Below are 18,497 nucleotides of genomic sequence, written 5' to 3'. Positions count from 1 at the left end.
TTCGATACAGATTAATATTTTTTCGTTAATACAACTCTTAACAAATAATGCATTAATTTCGACCCAGTTTGATTACCATAAAAACGATTGTAGTAAGTTAATCCTAAAAGATAGACATATACTGTCGCGGACTTTTTTTTAGATCATTTTAAGAGGAATAATTCTTTCACACATATAATTTTCGTATCTTGAACCATTTTCGCAGCGCACGCAACGGAAGCCCTCAAGAATTAATAATTGTCCCCGTTTTGTCCACATTTTCCTTTATTTCTTCGCTCCTAATAGTTATAGCGTGATGTTTTATAGCCTATAGCCTTCCTCGATAAATGGACTATCCAACACAAAAAGAATTATTCAAATCGGACCAGTAGTTCCGGAGATTAGCGCGTTCAAACAAACAAACAAACAAACAATCAAACAAACTCTTCAGCTTTATAATATTAGTATAGATTTCTGCACTAACATAGTATTGGTATAAGCAGAATTAAGACTAAAAATCTTACTGTATTGATAGTGTAGCATGGATTTCGGCAAAGTAACGCCTGTTTCTATTATTTATACATTTATTTATTTCTGCTACAAAATTATTGAGTGAGCCATTTTATATACCTTCTGTAGTATTGTATTATACTAATAAGCCATACATTTAAAGAACATACATTATAGCGCTAAAATTAACAGCATCTTAAACAATATTTGGTTAAATGACACACAATGACGATCAACCATCGATCATAGAAATGATTTAGAACAGTAGTTCCTAATGCAGCATCAGACCACTTCGAATTCTCACAACTGCCCTCGAACCTGACCACGGAAATTGACCACTAAGCTGTGAATACCAGAAGTCCAAACTGACTATTGTTCTTGAATATGTTTCTTCTTTTCTCGAGATTCAGATAGATAATCATAGAGATTGAGAAATCTAATATATAAAAATAAGTCGGGTTTTCACGAACCGATTTCCACGGTTTTGCATTTATTGGAAAGGTCTTGGGCTCCGTGAGGTTTATAGCATAGAAAATTCCTATGAAAACGAAAAATAATTAGTGGCGAAACGGAGTCTGCCGGGCTTGCTAGTTTTATTATAACTTTCATGAGACATACTAAATTAATTCTAATGTTATCGGTTTACTTACGTCACTGTTTGACGAGGAACTTGACTAGTTTCAAGCCATGCTAGATACTCATATTCATGAACAGCATTCCGCGACACGACGCGGCAATAGTCACGCTGCTACTACGACGAATCGACGCATTATCCGTATTTGTGAACCACGTTATGCAGAGTAGAGACAATGTTAATTTAACTTCTTTATGTTCTCAAATTGAATTAACCGGTCTGAGGTACGAAATTTCATTACTATTGTAATTTCCACATACAACACTACCTCCCATTAAAGTCGTGGTAGAAATTTTAGAACACCTTATACGGAGGCAATCTTCATAGCAGCTTAAGTAGGCCGCATCATCACTTACCATCAGGCGAGATAGCGGCCAAACGTCGGTCCATTAAACATAAAAAGGTACAGAATGGTATAATGCTATTATTCTATTGCACTTCTGCACACACCTTCTCACAGTCCCACCCGTCAATATTGCGTCGAACCAGCTTAAATGCGGTGACTGGTCTCCACCATTCAATGCTAATGTAAATCTAGGAATAGCTCAGAGCAGTAAGTGGCGTGAACCGTTTTGATAGTAGGAATAGATTTAATTAAGCGTTTATTGTCACTTGTGATTATTGAAAAGTGATTCAATGGACTGGAGTTAATCGGGCAAAAACAATGAAACGTTTTCAAGAACACTACGACTCCTATGCTCCTCCTAGGGAACTCCTCAAGAGGAAAGGACTAATTTTTATTTTTATTTCCGTCTTATAGATTATTTTAAAATGGTATATTATTTTCTTATTGAAATAAATACTTTCGAAGATAATTTCATCAAATTAAAATGTGACCACCTTTCCTTACCTTTTGGTCAGAAAATCAAATCCGAAATCTCATGGTCAATATTATAGCAAAGCTTTTTGATACTAATGAAGTATTACTCATGAAATGTATAATTTGATCCCTAATAAACGCCTAGTGAGTTACGGTTCAGCGCAGGCTATATAGCGGGTTTACCAAGGCTCTGGCTCGAAAAGCAGGTGTAGGAACGGGGTGGTTTTTAGTCAGTAAGAGTCTGATACTTCCCTCTCGCCTCGCCCAAGGCGGGAGAAATTATTGGATGATTTTCACCCCTCAAAAAAGTGTTACATACTTTGCAATAAGGAAACAACTTTTACATTATCCATTATATCACGTTTATAAGCAATGCAGTATATTCTTAAAAGAAACTATGAAACACCAGGAATCCATTTTTATAGTAAAGTTTCTAAACACGCTTTGGTACTATAGTAGAACCCCTGTAGCGTTTGATTAAAGACCTCTTAAGTTTACTACAATATTTTCTTTCATAAAATATTTCTATACTTATATTATAATAACCATATTTTACATCATTATTTCTTTAAACATGTATAAGTGTGGGAGAGCCTTGCTTCGGCACGATTGTGCCGGCTCGACCGGTGTGACACCACGGCTTTACAAAAAACTGACGTGAAACAACGTTTGCGTTGTGTGAGTGAAGTTACCGGAGAAATATAATTAGCTCCCTTGCCCAATCTTCCAAATTCTCGATTCCCCAATAACCCTTAAATTCCTTATTTCGAATCGTCTTAAAACTTCTACGGTACCTATCGACTCGCTACTTATCGCTCGTATAACAGACCGTCATAAACCCAGTCTCCTGAAAAATTCCGAAGCCTAATATTGTTTTTTACAACCCAAGAATTTAGCTCAAAATCAGAACTAGATGGATTGAAACAAACATAAAATTATCTAGCCATTGGTCACTTAACTTTGAATGTGTACGATAGCCTAACAAGACTTTATAAATCACCAGCGCCACTTAGTCATAACTAAATCGAAAATGTTCATTACAAAAGTCCGAAACAGTTCCCTCTCTGGATTTTAGTACTCCTCTATATAAAAGAGGAGTTTGCCACAAACTTCACGCTTAGTGAGCCGGTTTTTTTAGGGGGAAAACTCATCCAATGACTTCTGCCGCCTTAGGTGAGACGAAAGGGAGTGTAAGACTCTTACTGACTAAAAACCACCCCGTTCCTACTCTTGCTTTTCGAGACGGAGCCCCGGTAAAACCGCTTATCAGTCCGCAGCTCAGATTTATCAGGGAGTACTCCTGTGCTGTACCCATAGTACGAATTTGTTTTACATTTAAAATAATCGAAATGAGAGCGCGTTCGGCGCACTGATTGGTTGGTTTATTCGAGCCGGCCAATCAAATCGCCAAACGCGCTCTTGTTTCCATTTCTTTAAAAGAAAAGCAAACTTGTACTAAGTTGTACCTGTTGTTAAATGAGCTTCTTTCATTACGAATTTGCAATATTAGTTAGTACGCTTAGTTGGTGCCGTCTTACGCAAACCGCATCTACAATTGCGCTAATGTATTTATGAGTATGCTAAACACGGTATTATTTGAGTAATACATTTGTGTTCGCGACCACTAATCTTAGTATGTGTTGATAATGAATATAGATTACCTCTTTAGTGTACCTGTAAACAAAAGGGATCGTACTTGTTTACTAAGGAGAAATAGTTTGTATGTTGAGAGTAATAAGAAATAGTTTTGTGTAATTTTTTTCTCTAATCTTTAGGTTGTTAAAGGAATTGAAGATTCTTAACAAATTATATCAATTGTAGCTTTTTTAGATGGGTAGACTGTTACAAGATTTTCATCAGAATGTTTAAATAAAAAGTTTCAAAAATCAACTAAAAAGCAAAAATATTATTTTTATTTTTTTATTTATTTATTGATTTACATCAGGCAACGAAGGCCCATATTAATACAATAATACTATACTAAAACATATTATAAAATACTATAAATACATAATTATTATATTAATTATTGAGGTCACACGATGTGACGATGCGTGGCGTCGTATTACGCTGCTCGGTGTCACGTAGCCTGCCTCGAAAACGTCGGTATATGACACCCTTCGGCCAAAATTCTGCCTTGAGGAACTTCTCGAGATGTTGAGTTGGAACTCGCACGACAAACGACTTGAAGTTAGTATTTTGACGCGGTTCCAACCTTACGACCCTCAAGGTCCAGTTGGTCTTCACCTTCACATACTCCACGATGTCCTCAACTTTCGTGGTGTGGTGTAGTCGGGACACATACAGCAGCGTCGTAGGCACAGCTGGACGCAGCAGCATGTTAGGTCCAGTCAGTCCAGTACCGCACTGATTGCGAGAAGTAGGCTTCTTCTTCTTCTTTTGAACTTTGATGAAGCCATCCGCATCACACTCAGGCTTTTCTGGACAGCGCTGTACTGGAATCGTTGTTACGGATTCACAGCGCCGGTTCTGCTTACCCCTTTTCAGCTGCTTAGGTAGTGTAGCAGCTGTTGTGTTTGCGGCAGCAATTGCGGCGTAAGCTACTTTGGGGGTCGACGTAGCTTCGCGTGACGTGTTCTCTGCACGTGGAGAGACACGAGGAGCGGCGGGGCACGGTGCATCGACCTCATTATTTGCAATAGGCGATGAGTTCAGTTTCGCCGATTGAATACTGCTGACCGAAACATTTTGCGCCCCGCGACGTGTGTTCACGTTGGCTTCGTCATGAGACCTACTTTCCGAAACAGCATTGCGTAACAACACTATCTCGGCACGCAGCTCCTGGGTGGTAGTATCAGACGTCTCCAACTTGCACTGCATCTGGGCCAGGCTCGACTTCAATGATGTGATATCCTTCAGCAGCCTGGTGACATCTACGTGGTCGAAAGTGACGGGCAGCAACTTATGTAGCTCCTTCGCCACAAATGTCGGAACGTCGTCAGGGTCGGTCGCCTTCATAAAGGTGATGATATCTTGGACGCTCTTATCCGCGCCATCTCTCCTCCTCGATGGCATTTGGTCCAGCTTTCCAGTCGATTGGAAGAGTAGCATCTTGCCTTTGCTAATCTCGTCTTCTTTGAAGCTCGACTTGCAAATCTGCATGATGCTGATCTCGTCCATGGTGTCGATGGCATGTTGTATGAATGCCAACAGCTCGTTTGCGATAAGTTTTTGTGAACTCATTGCGAAATATCGGGCAGCGACTTATGCAACACGTCCGTACTCGAGCGCGCATCGCACTGCGATGATATATTCTATTATCAATCACTGATGGCTTAAGGTAAGCGTCCACAGGCCGGCATCGTACGCATTCTGTATAACATCATCAGTACGCATCGCATGTAGGCATTGCCGATGATGCGGTCCGTACGATGCGGATCAGTAGACGCAGTTGTATAAGTTGCTATACAAGACAAACTAAAATCCGCTCCTAATTATTTCTTACTTATCTACGATTTTTTCATAAGTATCACATGCTTGGTGTTAACATTAAAGTAAATTGATGTTTAAGTACTTAACTATAACGCAGAAAATAGAAATACAGCGGTGCGGGCGGCGGTGTACAGTCCGTATGAATGCGGTCCCCCAACGAGACGTATTTTTTTTTAGAATTATTAGTACATTGTTAGGTACTTTAAGATTAAGTTTCTTTTATTATTTTTTACTTTTTAAAGGGAAATTAAGTTTTTATGTCGGGGGTTTTTTAAATTTTTAATTTAATTTTTTATTTTATACCTTTTATAGGTAGGTTAGGTTAAGTTAGGCTTAGTATATTACATATACTTACTATAGTTTCGATTCTTGTTAAGGTAAAGATTACATCTAAGGTCAAGCTTGTTCGCTTTTATTTTTTTTGACTTATTAATTACTAGTTTTTGTTTCTATAAGTAGGCTAAAGATTACATTGGTGCAATATTTTTTGTTTATAATAAAACGTTAAATTAAAAATTTTATATTTTTGTTATTAAATTTTAAATTTAATTTTTTATTTATTTTTTATTAAATTTTTTATTTTTGTTAATACGAAAAAATAATATCTTTCTATATCTTCTTTCAGTGCGGTTTAATTTGAGACCCCATCCCAGTATATTTGCAGACCTTCGGTTAATCTCCCCACTTTCACCGCTCATAACTTTAAAACGGCTCAACCGATTTTCATCAAACATGTTTAAAAACACTCGCACATAAGTCCCCTTTCATACGAAAAAAACTAAATTGAAATCACTGCATCCGTTCGGGAGTTATGATGCCACAGACAGACAGACAGACAGACAGACAGACAGATAGACAGACAGACAGATAGACAGACCGACAGACAGACAGACAGACACGTCAAACTTATAACACCCCTCTTTTTGCGTCGGGGGTTAATAAAACACAAAGAACAAACATTCAGAAATTGACAGTACAATGGGCGGTAATAGTCATAATGATTGTACACTGTAACATAAAAAATCGGCCCTAGCCAATGATATAATAGCAACGTCACGCTTTTTTTCCCCAAAGTAGTAGGCAGAGGAGCTAATTACGACACGTAATGCCGCTATACAAAGTACACCCACTTTTCACCATTTGTGTTATAAGTCCCATGTAATAAGGGGTGAGCCTATTACCATATACTGGACATAATTCCAGACTCCGTGCTACTACTGAGAAATTTTCGAAAAACCGAAAAAAGCCCAGTAATACTTTGTCCGACCCGGGAATCGAACCCGAGGTCCCTTGTCGCACTTGCGACAGCTCGACCGACGAGGCAGGTATGATATAATAATATTATACCTAATGAATAAATGATATAATTTACATGACCAATATTTATTTTTACTTTTCAAAAAATGCCAGTACCTACTCATACAAAAATTAAAAAAGTAAATTCAGCTTTTCAATCCCACAATTCTCATAAAATATGGGTCGAGTATCTACCTACTGACAAAAATTTTTAATATTGACAAAACGTCCTTTATATTGCTCCAATTTGGAAAAGTAATTTTTCCTTTTTTGAGGGAGATCTCCTTTTGTAGCCTACCCATTGTAATATTGGTCTTCATTCCACCTTATATTGAATAAGTGTGGGTATTATGAGACAAATTCTTCCTGTTTACTGTCTACATTTATTCTTTTTAGAGTATTTTTGGACATTTTTGTTTGTTTTTTAAGATTGTCTGGCTGATGTCCGCAACTTGAATGATGGACTTTGTGAAAAATAAAAGTAGCCTAAGATACTACTTATTGGTCACAAAGTAGCTGGTGATAATTGGTGTACAAAGAGTACTTCAGTTACTTGCCAATAAAAGTCGATTCATATTCGGTTCAGCCATTTTAGAGATTTAGCCAGAAAAAACAGACTGACAGCTAAAAATTGAAAAAATAATGATATTTTGGTGTACGAGTATATATCATTGTTCAATGTTTGCAATAAACGGTTTGACTTTGACTTTGACTATTCAAATCACTATCTTAATTCCCTCAAAAACTACACACACAAATTCACATAAACACACACTCATCATAAAGTAATCATCAACTTAAAAAAAGGTAAATTCACAGTATTTAAAACCCTACAAACCATTACAGCAAATGGTCAAGCGAGTACCGAACAAAGTAATATCTATTTGCGAACACAGGTGTTCATTGCGACCCATCCGTAGGACGTAATCCCTTTTTACGACCCCATAGCGTCTATAGGGTTATCCAACTTTAAACTGTAAACGAAATGGCTTAAGGGCATTGTGAACTAGTTTCCTATCGATATAATTTACGGGGTACGGTCATCAGGACTTCAGATAGGTGGTATTAGTCATATGAATCAACATTTACCATGTAAGATGAGTAGTACGGTAGAATGGGGTTACTTTTAATCGCGGGGCGACATTGATCGAAACTTCTTTTAGAAACTTAAGTGCAAATATTGAGAAAACGGAACGCACTAGCCCACTTTTTTGTGTGTTGGCAACACTGATCGTCAGCCATCTTTCCCTTAGAAGCATAGGCGAGTGCAGCGGCTCATTTTGCATAAAACAATTGAAAAGGTGAGTAACTACCTAATAATATATGTATCTGTAATGTCACGACTTTAATCCCCGAAGGGGTAGGCAGAGGTGCACATTATTGACAAATAATGCCAATGTACGCCCACATTTCACAATTAATGTTGTAAGTCCCATGCAATAGGTGGTGAGCCTATTGCCATATACCGGGCACATTTCCAGACTCCGTGCTACCACTGAGAAATTTTCGAAAAACCCAAAAAAGCCCAGTAAAGTAGTATATATATCTATGATAATATTTCTTACCCCATTGGCCGACAGTGACTGTAGACTTGAGGTTTTAATTAGAGCAAAGTAATGATAGGCAGTCGTGTGTCAATCGTGGTAGCCTGAATGGCTTCTCATGCACGAATGTGCGGGTTTGAAACCTACCATCATTAGTAACGGGGTGGTTTTTAGTCAGTAAGAGTCTCACAATCCCTCTCGTCTCGCTAAACGCGGGAGAAGAAACTTAATGATCTCCCTCCTTGCTTAAAAAACCTTAAAACGTGTGGTTACAAATATGCGCATTTCATTCAGACCATTCTCATGTTAACGCGCGTTAACATATGAACGCAATGTCACATGATGTGAACTAAAATGCATGTAGTTGTAAGAACACATTGTCAAAACACGCGTTTAGCTAGCACGCGTGTGCTTTTCTACCAGAGATGTGCTTTGTAGCTATGGTACGAAGATGTTAGCTGTGAAACTATGTGACTGTTTCCACTAATACTAAAATATGTAGCGTTGCGAGTAAGATGTGCTATGAAAGTAGCTGTGCTAGAAGATGCGCAGGTCGAGTATGCGATCTATCGCTAGTAGGGAAGCCATCCATAATGCACATCCATGGCACGCATCCATAGCACGCATCCATAGCACACCTCCATAGCACACACCCGTAGCAGGCATCTTTCCATATAAAAAAAAAACAGCTTAGCCGAATCCATTTCCACCAGTGATAAGATACATATGTGTAACAATAAATATGATTGATGGAAGCCAAACACATTCACAGCAACGTAACATAGCACATCTCTGGTGGAAAAGCACTCTAACGCTTGCCATATGAACGTAAGCTAAGTTTCCAACATCCCTACCAATTCCACTTTATAACAGAAAACTGCTTGGATTAAAAACCCTAAAAATGACACTTTAATAAGTAATTTCATACATTTTTAAACATGACACACAATGTCACACGGTCGTATAATCCCGTCAAAAATATTGAAAAGAGTTACGAAAATAATGTTAATATTATTATCTTTTAATTATTGTAATTACTCTGTACAAAGGGCCCTTATCTTTCGTATTAAAAATAAATGGGTTGTGCTAAATATGTAATTTAGATGTTGAGGTTTGGTTTGGGTGGAGTTTGGAGACGGCGGGCAGGACAAATTGAGATTTTCATTGATACTTAACGTTATTTCTCTTGATATTTGGGATGATGATGATGAATTTGTGTCTTCGATATAACAGTGCTTTTTTTTTGAGGGGGAAAATCATCCAATGACTTCTCCCGCCTTGGGCGAGGCGAGAGGGAGTGTCAGACTCTTACTGACTAAAAACCACCCTGTTCCTTCTCCTGCTTTTCGAGCCGGAGCCCCGGTAAACCCGCTAGGTAGTCGGCAGCTCCGGATCGATATTACAATGCTTAGAAAGAAAAGAAAGAAAAACAAAATGAAAACTATCTTATTGGTGAGTATTTTACGAAATTTTAAGTGTGGGAGAGCCATGCTGCGGCATGAATGGGCCGGCTCGACAGAGGTGACCAAGACAACCAAAGAAGTACATACATACGTAACTTCAAACCTGTCTCCCATAGGGGTAGGCAGAGACAATGAAACGCCAATTGTGACTCTTACATACCTCTTTCGCTTCATCAACAATCATAATTCTTTTCATGCATGTTCGACGGTTAAAAGTACTTTTTACCAAAGAAGTGATAATACAAATCGCTCAGTCTACATCTAAGTCCACAGCCTTATTTCAACGTTACATTCCATTTAATTTATTCAAAACAAAGAGTTTGATATCACACCGCAGTTAAGATAGAGATACTATTTATCATTTTAAAATATTTAATGAAATTTGTATCCTGTTCCAAGATCATTAATGTTTGTTTTGGGTTGGCATGGATTGATGTCCAGTGTTTGGGCGATTGAAGACTTTGCTAAGTGCAATATACATAGAACAATGCTTTTTATGATCCACAAATCTAGAGAATGATTAGATTGTGTAATGCGTGAACATACTATATGCAATCAGAACTCAAGAAACACGCAAATGTGTGGGCCAAGTTTTACTACTTACTTTTTTTAAGGGGGGAAATCATCCAATAGCTTCTCACGCCTTGAGCGAGGCAAGAGAGAGTGTCAGATTCTTACTGACTAGAAACCACCACGTTCCTACTCCTGCTTTTCGAGCCGGAGCCCCGGTAATCCGCTAGATAGTTCGCAGATCCGATTTATTACTTACTTAAAGGTGACTTTTGATAGGATAGGAATTGTGTGTCGCAATCGCATCTCATAACAACTTAAAAAACCTGCACTTTTCTCCCCTCCTTCAATCCCAAACATCCTTATCATAGGAACACAGAAATAACTCTATCGAACCAAACCGCGAGGGAGAAGACTTTTAATATTTTTAATTTCAAAAACCCCTTAATTGCTGTGTCAGTCGACGTCGGAGTTTGCGTAAACATCGTAAATGTCTCCCTTGAGTTGACGGGGCTCGTTTTATTTAATTAAGTGGCCACCGCAACGGTTATATTTCATTGGCTAACCAGCCTTTTTATTTTAGATGACAAAGATTTTGGAATTATGTTTTGTTGGTTGGTGAACGTGAGCGTGACTGCTGAGCGAGAATTTGGGATGAATGTTTCGGACTTATCAATGTACTGTGACGAGCACATAATTCAGAATAGATATAGCTGGGCTTCTATTATGGCACTTATTGTTTTATTTTTTAGGAGGTAGTTTTCTTGTTAGGGGAAATTCATTCAATGGTTTCTCCCACTTGGGAGAGGCGAGCGGGAGTGTCAGACTCTTACTGACAAAAAACTTTTTTAGCCGGAACCCTGGTAACCCGATTTACCAAGTGGGTCCGTAGCTCCAGCCCTTCTGGGCCCTATTTGTGGATTGAGCCCCATCTGTGAATTAGACCCTATCTGTGGAATAAGCCGCATCCGAGGACTGAACCATATCTGTCGGCAATGCCATTTATTTGCTCACCGGATGGCTCAAATGTAGGAAGAAGATATTTCCAATCAAAGCAGCTGTCAAATATTGAACGTCCAATGGTGAGACACTAGCTAGCTTCCCTATCGTATGAAGAACGAGAGATTGACAATAGCAAAGAAAAGCCGCGGGCATCTACTAGTATTGGTATGAAGCGCAAAAAAATAAAAATATCACAAAATTTTATTCGCAGTTTCACCAGTAAATAACACGTATTTGATAACTACGAGTGATGTGTACTAAAACATTGATAGTGACATAAAAATACAACTGCGCCATCTGTAAAACAATTCGGCTCGAATGAATCGATTCCCTTGCTATACTCGACCAGTTTGACATGGTCTCGCTTTGTATGATCTTTTACACATTCAAAGGTCAGTGTACACTGGTTTAAGCCATGTATGCCTATCCCATGACCCTTATAATGTAAGTAAAGTCGGTAAGTATACTGACTTGTTTTACTAGGATATTTACTTTTAATTAGTTAATGGGTTTTATAGAGTCACCTCAAGTATGAGAGTGTGGTAACTTTTCTAATGTTGACAGTGAACTTGAATGAACGCAATGAGGTACTTTGAATATGAGAACTTTGTTTGTGCATATTTAAAGCTACTCAGAATTTGTCTAGTGCAAAAAGTCTACAGGAGGGTTTATTTTTTCACAAATGGGGCCCAGTAGGGCTGAAACCTGATCCGGAGCTGCGGACAACGTAACAGGTTACCGGGGCGCTAAGAATGCATCGGATGATTTTCTCCCCTCAAAAAAAAAGCCCCCTTTTGCAACCTCTGAACTAAAGTGGACTAGCATTAATTGTATACAGAATTAAGTTCACCAAGCCAATATTCAATATGAATTGTATGTGCACATACAATAACAAATGTAAACAGTAAATAAATAAATTAAAATATTACCTTATTCGATACCAACATTGAACAAACATACAACAGTCACAAAATTGGACCTTTCACCACTATAAAACACGGAATTAAATCTCACCATGGCACCAAAAGATTTTAATTAAATTTTCGTCCGTACTAAATTATAGATTGAGTGGCCATAATTCGCTCAAAGTATGTAATCCAGTCCGCCTTTATGAATATGCTAATGCTATAATTATGAACGAAAATTTGTTTTCCATTGGGGAAACTTAATTATACAATCTAAGTAACTTCGGTCACTGTCAAGATTTTTGTGAGTTTTTTTTTCTCTTTCATCTTTTGGTATATTTTTTTATAACTATCGTGAGTCATAGTAAATTAACTAAAAATCACGGTTTACTCGCGTAAATTAATTGAGAAAAGCTCTACTAGTTTTGAGTCACAGAGGGACTCTTCATTATGAGCCGTAGGTAGATGTAATAGGCTGCGCGACGTCGCCACGTCTCAAATAATATAATCATTGGGTGGTGTGTGGAGAATTGATGGGAAAGCCTTTGTTCAGCTATGGACTAAACTTTGAAATATTTGTCATGACCAAAAATTTACCACTAACATTTTCTCATGAGAGAAATCAAAAACCCAGACACTTTCTTTTTAAGGAGGGGAAATAATTCAATAGCTACTCCCGCCTTGGGCGAGACGAGAGGGAGTATCAGACTCTTACTGACTAAAAACCAGCCCATTACTACTCCTGCTTTTTGAACTGGAGCTCCGGTATCCCACTAGACAGTCCGTAACTCCTATGTTCATAATTACAAAATGTTAATCAATTTTCTTATACCATAAAACCGATCAACAGGAGCAAGTTTTAACTTAGATAAGTTTACTAAGAAATTTCCTCACAAACTACGTGTTTGAAACAAAAGTCTGAATTATCTAAGAGAAAGTTTTCTTGTACTAACTCATCACATACAGTTTTTCCCTCACTATAATCTTGCTTACATTTTCTCTACGCTTGTAGTCTTGTACCTAAGCTTCATCTTCATAACATTGTAAGACATTTTGCTAAGACTGCGGATGTAAAGTTGCTGGAAGGACCAAATTGAGTGTAGTTTTATTTTATGTTTTGTTTCCTTAATTTGGGAGTGCCATGCTTCGGCACGAATGGGCCAGCTCGACCAGAGTAATACCACGGCCTCAGAAAACAGACGTGAATGTTGATTCACGCCTGTTTTCTGACTTATTTACACAACGCAAGCGTTGGCTTGCGTTGTGTAAATAAGTTTACCTGAGGCCCAAATACCCTCCTTTCCAATCGTCCCTATCCCCGATTTCTAACAAACCTTAATTCCTAACCCGCAAAATGCCAGCAACGCACTTGTAACGCCTCTGGTGATTCGGGTGTCCTTGGGCGGCACCGATTGTTTACTATGCGTCAGCTCGTTTACCAGTTTGTACCATAAAAAAATGTACAACAATTGGCTGCAAAAAGCTTTACACAGAGTGGAGTGAAAGGAGAGTTGCCTTGCAATGGGACGATTATGGCTGAAAACTAAAACTTTCCTTAATGTCATTAACTTTAGAATTAGAAATTTTAGTGAAAGTTTGTAATGAATAATGTTTGAAGTGACGTATTTTTTTTTCTTTTTTTACAATTGTATGTTGCTATTTTTGCACAGTTACTTAATATTTATGTTCTTTTTTCATGCATTCTCGTTTATTATAGGTAACATAGAGGCGGCCTTTCAGCTAGGTGGAGTGAGGATATCCGCAAGATGGCTGGTAGTGGTTGGCTACGTAGAGCTTAAGATTGAGCTCAGGAGCATGCCATTGGTGAGGACTATGTCCTGTGGACGAGAACAGGCTGATGATGATGATGACGACTCATTTATTGCAGTATTTTTTTTCCGAAATTAAACCGAACAATTAAATATCTAAGTATTTTTAAGTATATAATATCGAATGGTTACGGCACATCTAGTCAGTGTGCTATAGATCAATGTCTAAGACCAACGAAATACTTTGTGTAAAATCTACAAAAAAAATCTAATAAAGTAACGTTTGCTGCACAGAAACGTAAGGTGGTTTATTTAACAAATAAAGTTTTTACTAACCTTCAAATTAAAATATTCAGTCCAGTGTCGGTTTACGTCGCTCGAAACATTCATTTTGTACCTTTTTACTACTTCTTTATGGCTCACTTTTGCGTTTCCACCTTTATTATAGCACACACAAATAGAAATTCATAGTTCATATTTAAATAAATTATTTTGTAATTGTGTTATTTTTTGCTTTTATTATTCCTAAAATAAAAAAAGAATTTGTAACTCATTAAACAAACAAAAAAGTAATTTATTTTCCTTGTACTTAGGTTTATATTTAAGTAACAAAGCTTAATAATTCTTAAAATCTTAGTTATCACCATCGTTCTATAATTTACGGATGTCAATGAATTTTCTCATTACTGGCTTTAAGTAATAAACTAGTAAGCGCCTGCGGGTTTTTTATGCTCTCTTTTGAGAGTAATTTTGCTATAAGAAATCTGTCAGGCGCAATTAATTAGTTTTCCACGGATTTATAATGTTTTGGTTCTGAATTTAGGCTCAGAAAGTTTATCGCATTAGTGGAATCGTTTGGAGCATTTTTTGATAATTAATATTTATTTTAGTAGACTTAGGTTTATAGTTATTAAGAAAACCTCATCTCCAGAATCTATCCTTTAATTAAACTAATTTCTAACTAGTGACCGCTTACCATCAATCGGTTCCAAACTTTTTCGCTGTCAAAAAGTATTGTAAAAATGAACGAAAAAAATATTTTCCTTATAACTCAATAGTTATTCTCGTCTTTTTTGGGTTTCCGGCTCATTTCTTTATGAATACTTAAAACTTTCCATTCCAATATTTATCATACGTTCACTTATACGAAGTATGAAATAAACATAAAGTACACCCACTTTTTACAATATTATGTTGTATATATGATACCTATACCGGGCACATTTTCAGACTCCGTGCAACTAGTAAGAAATTTTCGAAAAACTGAATTAGCCCAGCAATCCTTGCCCGGCCTAGATATCCTTCCCGAGACCCTTTGCCCGGCAGTCGCAACCACCACCACTCGGCCAACGAAGCAATTTGGCATTACGTGCCATAATGTGCACCTCTGCCTACCCCTTTGACAATGAAAGGCTTGACGATATAAAAACTAAATAAACAGAAAAATATAGCACATACACACGACATTACACTCTCCATTAAAACTCCAACTGAAATGACTTCAAACGAAATTTTTAAACAAAGGTTTACACATTCGTCATATAAACTGCGGTCGGCTAAAGGATCAGTGTGAATACATTGGACGGAATCCGACCATTACTGAAGCAAGTACTGATTAATTATGTACTTACATATGTCAGGGAATTTGGACTTAAGCTTACACTTGCATTACACGTCTCGGTTTAGTGAAGATCTTAGGTACTGGGGTTTCAATGTAAATGTAGAAGCTTGTATGGTAATTAGGGAAGGTGAGGTTGTCATTAAAATTTTAATGTTTTATCGTTTTCGTGGAATAAGAATGTTTAGAGAAAATAATACTGGAATATATCATGTTGTATTATGGGGATTTTAGGGACGTGAATCGTGAAATCGTGAGAAATACTAAATTATTTATAAATCAGGGTTTACGATGCGGCGACGTTTATAATAACGATCGTAAGACATACTAAATTAAATAAAAATCACGCTGTGCTGTAATGAGTAGGCTGCGCGACGTCACCGCTTTTGCGCACGCTACACATGAAGAAGAGTGACAAAAAACTAATAGTGGTTTTTCTCTAAATATTTACGTTAGTAAACCGTGATTTATCTATATAAATCACGGTAATTTATCTATACAAAAAGAGAGAGGGAGTGTCAAACTCTTGCTGACTAAAAACCATCCCTTTCCTACTCTTCATTGTCGAGCCGAAGCCCTTGAAAATCTAACTTCGAATAGAAGAAAAAAAACGTATTTTACAGTTAAAACCTACCTTAGTACCTAAGGACCAAATTTAACACCAAAAGGACCAAGTCTCAAAATCACTGCTTCTACTAAACAATCAATCCTCCTTATCATCTGTCATTAAGCATAATTTTTGGAGCAACAAAGGACGGTTTAACGCTAAATCATGGCGTAGTTAATTAGTCTCCAACAGACCGACTGATCATAATCAAACCTCAGGAGATATCCATCCGTTTGGTCTGCTGAAATGTCAATTAATCATAGTTGTAAATAGGTTATAATACCTTGTGACCGAGTGATGGTTCCGCAACAGTGTTCCGTTGCCATTGAGTTTGTGAATGATCTAGAAGAGACTGTTTAGTTTTTGTTCAGGTGTGATGCAAATAGCTTTAGGTAAGAAATTGAATAGAAAGAAACTTTTGATTCAATTCGTTTGTCACGATTTGTTGAAATTTTTGCTGTAGTGAACAGAGATATTATTGGGTATAAATTGATTTTCATTAGCATATTTTTTTTATATTTTTCCCGTCTTAAATTATGTTGAGAATAATTTCTCTACCGATATTTTTATTCTATGCCTGCTATCAAGCAGTTTTTTCTGCACCTGCTTTCAAATCACTCAAAAGTTACATACATGATTTAAATTAGCACTTACGATTATTCTTATGAAAATATAATATGTAAAAAATATGTTATAACAACATTATCCTTACATACTTTAATTTTTTGTATCACAAACCGCAACTACACATTTACTACAATTTAAAACATTCGGATCAAAGGACCAAATCTCCCATCCGCTTCCAGCACAAACACATCATCGTAATACACATAATTCCAAATCTAACATGCACTAATGAGATGGTTAACCGAGCATTAATTGGTGCTGCCTGGCCGTTAGGATTGTCATGATAAATTACACCAACTAATGAATTTGTTCGCACACCGTCTGCCAGTGATGGAACAGTTTTATTGAGTGATGAACTTCGGATGATACGAAGGTTGTAGAAGAAAAAGATTTTGTTGGCGGTTGAGGTCTAGACTGGTAATGTAAGGAATGTTTTTGTTAGAATGAGATGTAATGGAGGTTGGATATCTACTGTTCTTGCAAAAACAGGGTGCGTGAAGAAGTATAACGTCATATCTGTAATTATTTTTAACCCCCGACGCAAAAAGAGGGGTGTTATAAGTTTGACGTGTCTGTCTGTCTGTCTGTCTGTCTGTCTGTCTGTGGCATCATAACTCCCGAACGGATGCAGTGATTTCAATTTAGTTTTTTTCGTATGAAAGGGGACTTATGTGCAAGTGTTCTTAGACATGTTTCATGAAAATCGGTTGAGCCGTTTTAAAGTTATGGGCGGTGAAAGTGGTGAGATTAGCCGATGGTCTGCAAATATACTGGGATGGGGTCTCAAATTAAACCGCACTGAAAGAAGATATTGAAAGATATTACTTTTTTGTATTAACAAAAATAAAAAATTAAATTAAAAATTTAATAACAAAAATATAAACAAAAAATCTTGCACCAATGTAATCTTTAGCCTACTTATAGAAATAAAAACTAGTAATTAATAAGTATAAAAAAATAAATAAAAGCGAACGAGCTTGACCTTGGATGTAATCTTTACCTTAACAAGAATCGAAATTATAGTAATTATACGTAATATACTAAGCCTAACTTAACCCAACCTACCTATAAAAAGTATAAAATAAAAAATTTAATTAAAAATTTAAAAAACCCCCGACATAAAAACTTAATTTCCCTTTAAAAAGTAAAAAATAATAAAAGAAACTTAATCTTAAAGTAGCTAAGAATGTACTAATAATTCTAAAAAAAATACGTCTCGTTGGGGGACCGCATTCATACGGACTACACACCGCCGCCCGCGCCGCTATATTTCTATTTTCTGCCTAATAGGTAAGTACTTAAATATCAATTTACTTTAATGTTAACACCAAGCATGTGATACTTATGAACATATCATAGAAAAGTAAGAAATAATTAGGAGCGGTCCCCCAACGCGACGTATTTTTTTTTAGAATTATTAGTACATTCTTAGCTACTTTAAGATTAAGTTTCTTTTATTATTTTTTACTTTTTAAAGGGAAATTAAGTTTTTATGTCGGGGGTTTTTTAAATTTTTAATTTAATTTTTAGGTATTGTTTAACTATTATCAAGTTTTTTTTTATTTAGAAATAAAAATACAAGTTTTTTCGTGAGACATACTAAATTAACTAAAAATCACTGTTGACCCACGTAAAGGCTCTCTTCATCATGAGCAGCGTGAGCAAACGCAGCGACGACGCGCAGCTTACTTTTTAATTAATTTAAAAATACATGACTGAATCACATTTTTTATTGACATTAATTTTACGTGCACATGCTC

The 18,497-nt window shown here is 36.8% G+C and overlaps 1 protein-coding gene and 1 long non-coding RNA gene across 2 annotated transcripts in view; one reads left to right on the top strand and one right to left on the bottom strand.

The window, feature by feature from the left end:
- LOC126911422 (uncharacterized) overlaps positions 1 to 18,497 on the top strand; it is a 380,164-nt gene that overhangs the window by 323,745 nt on the left and 37,922 nt on the right. The window lies entirely within an intron of this gene.
- Positions 3,856 to 5,168, bottom strand: LOC118264332 (uncharacterized). Its single transcript, XM_035576808.2, has one exon. The coding sequence runs from the start codon at positions 5,145 to 5,147 to the stop codon at positions 3,966 to 3,968; it is 1,182 nt and encodes a 393-aa protein (XP_035432701.2). The 5' UTR covers positions 5,148 to 5,168; the 3' UTR covers positions 3,856 to 3,965.

Source organism: Spodoptera frugiperda, chromosome 14 (genome assembly GCF_023101765.2).
Source record: "Spodoptera frugiperda isolate SF20-4 chromosome 14, AGI-APGP_CSIRO_Sfru_2.0, whole genome shotgun sequence".
In the NCBI taxonomy this organism is placed as follows: Eukaryota; Metazoa; Arthropoda; class Insecta; order Lepidoptera; family Noctuidae; genus Spodoptera; species Spodoptera frugiperda.
The sequence above is the reverse complement of the archived record's forward strand: the minus strand, read 5'-3'. Positions and strand labels throughout refer to the sequence as shown.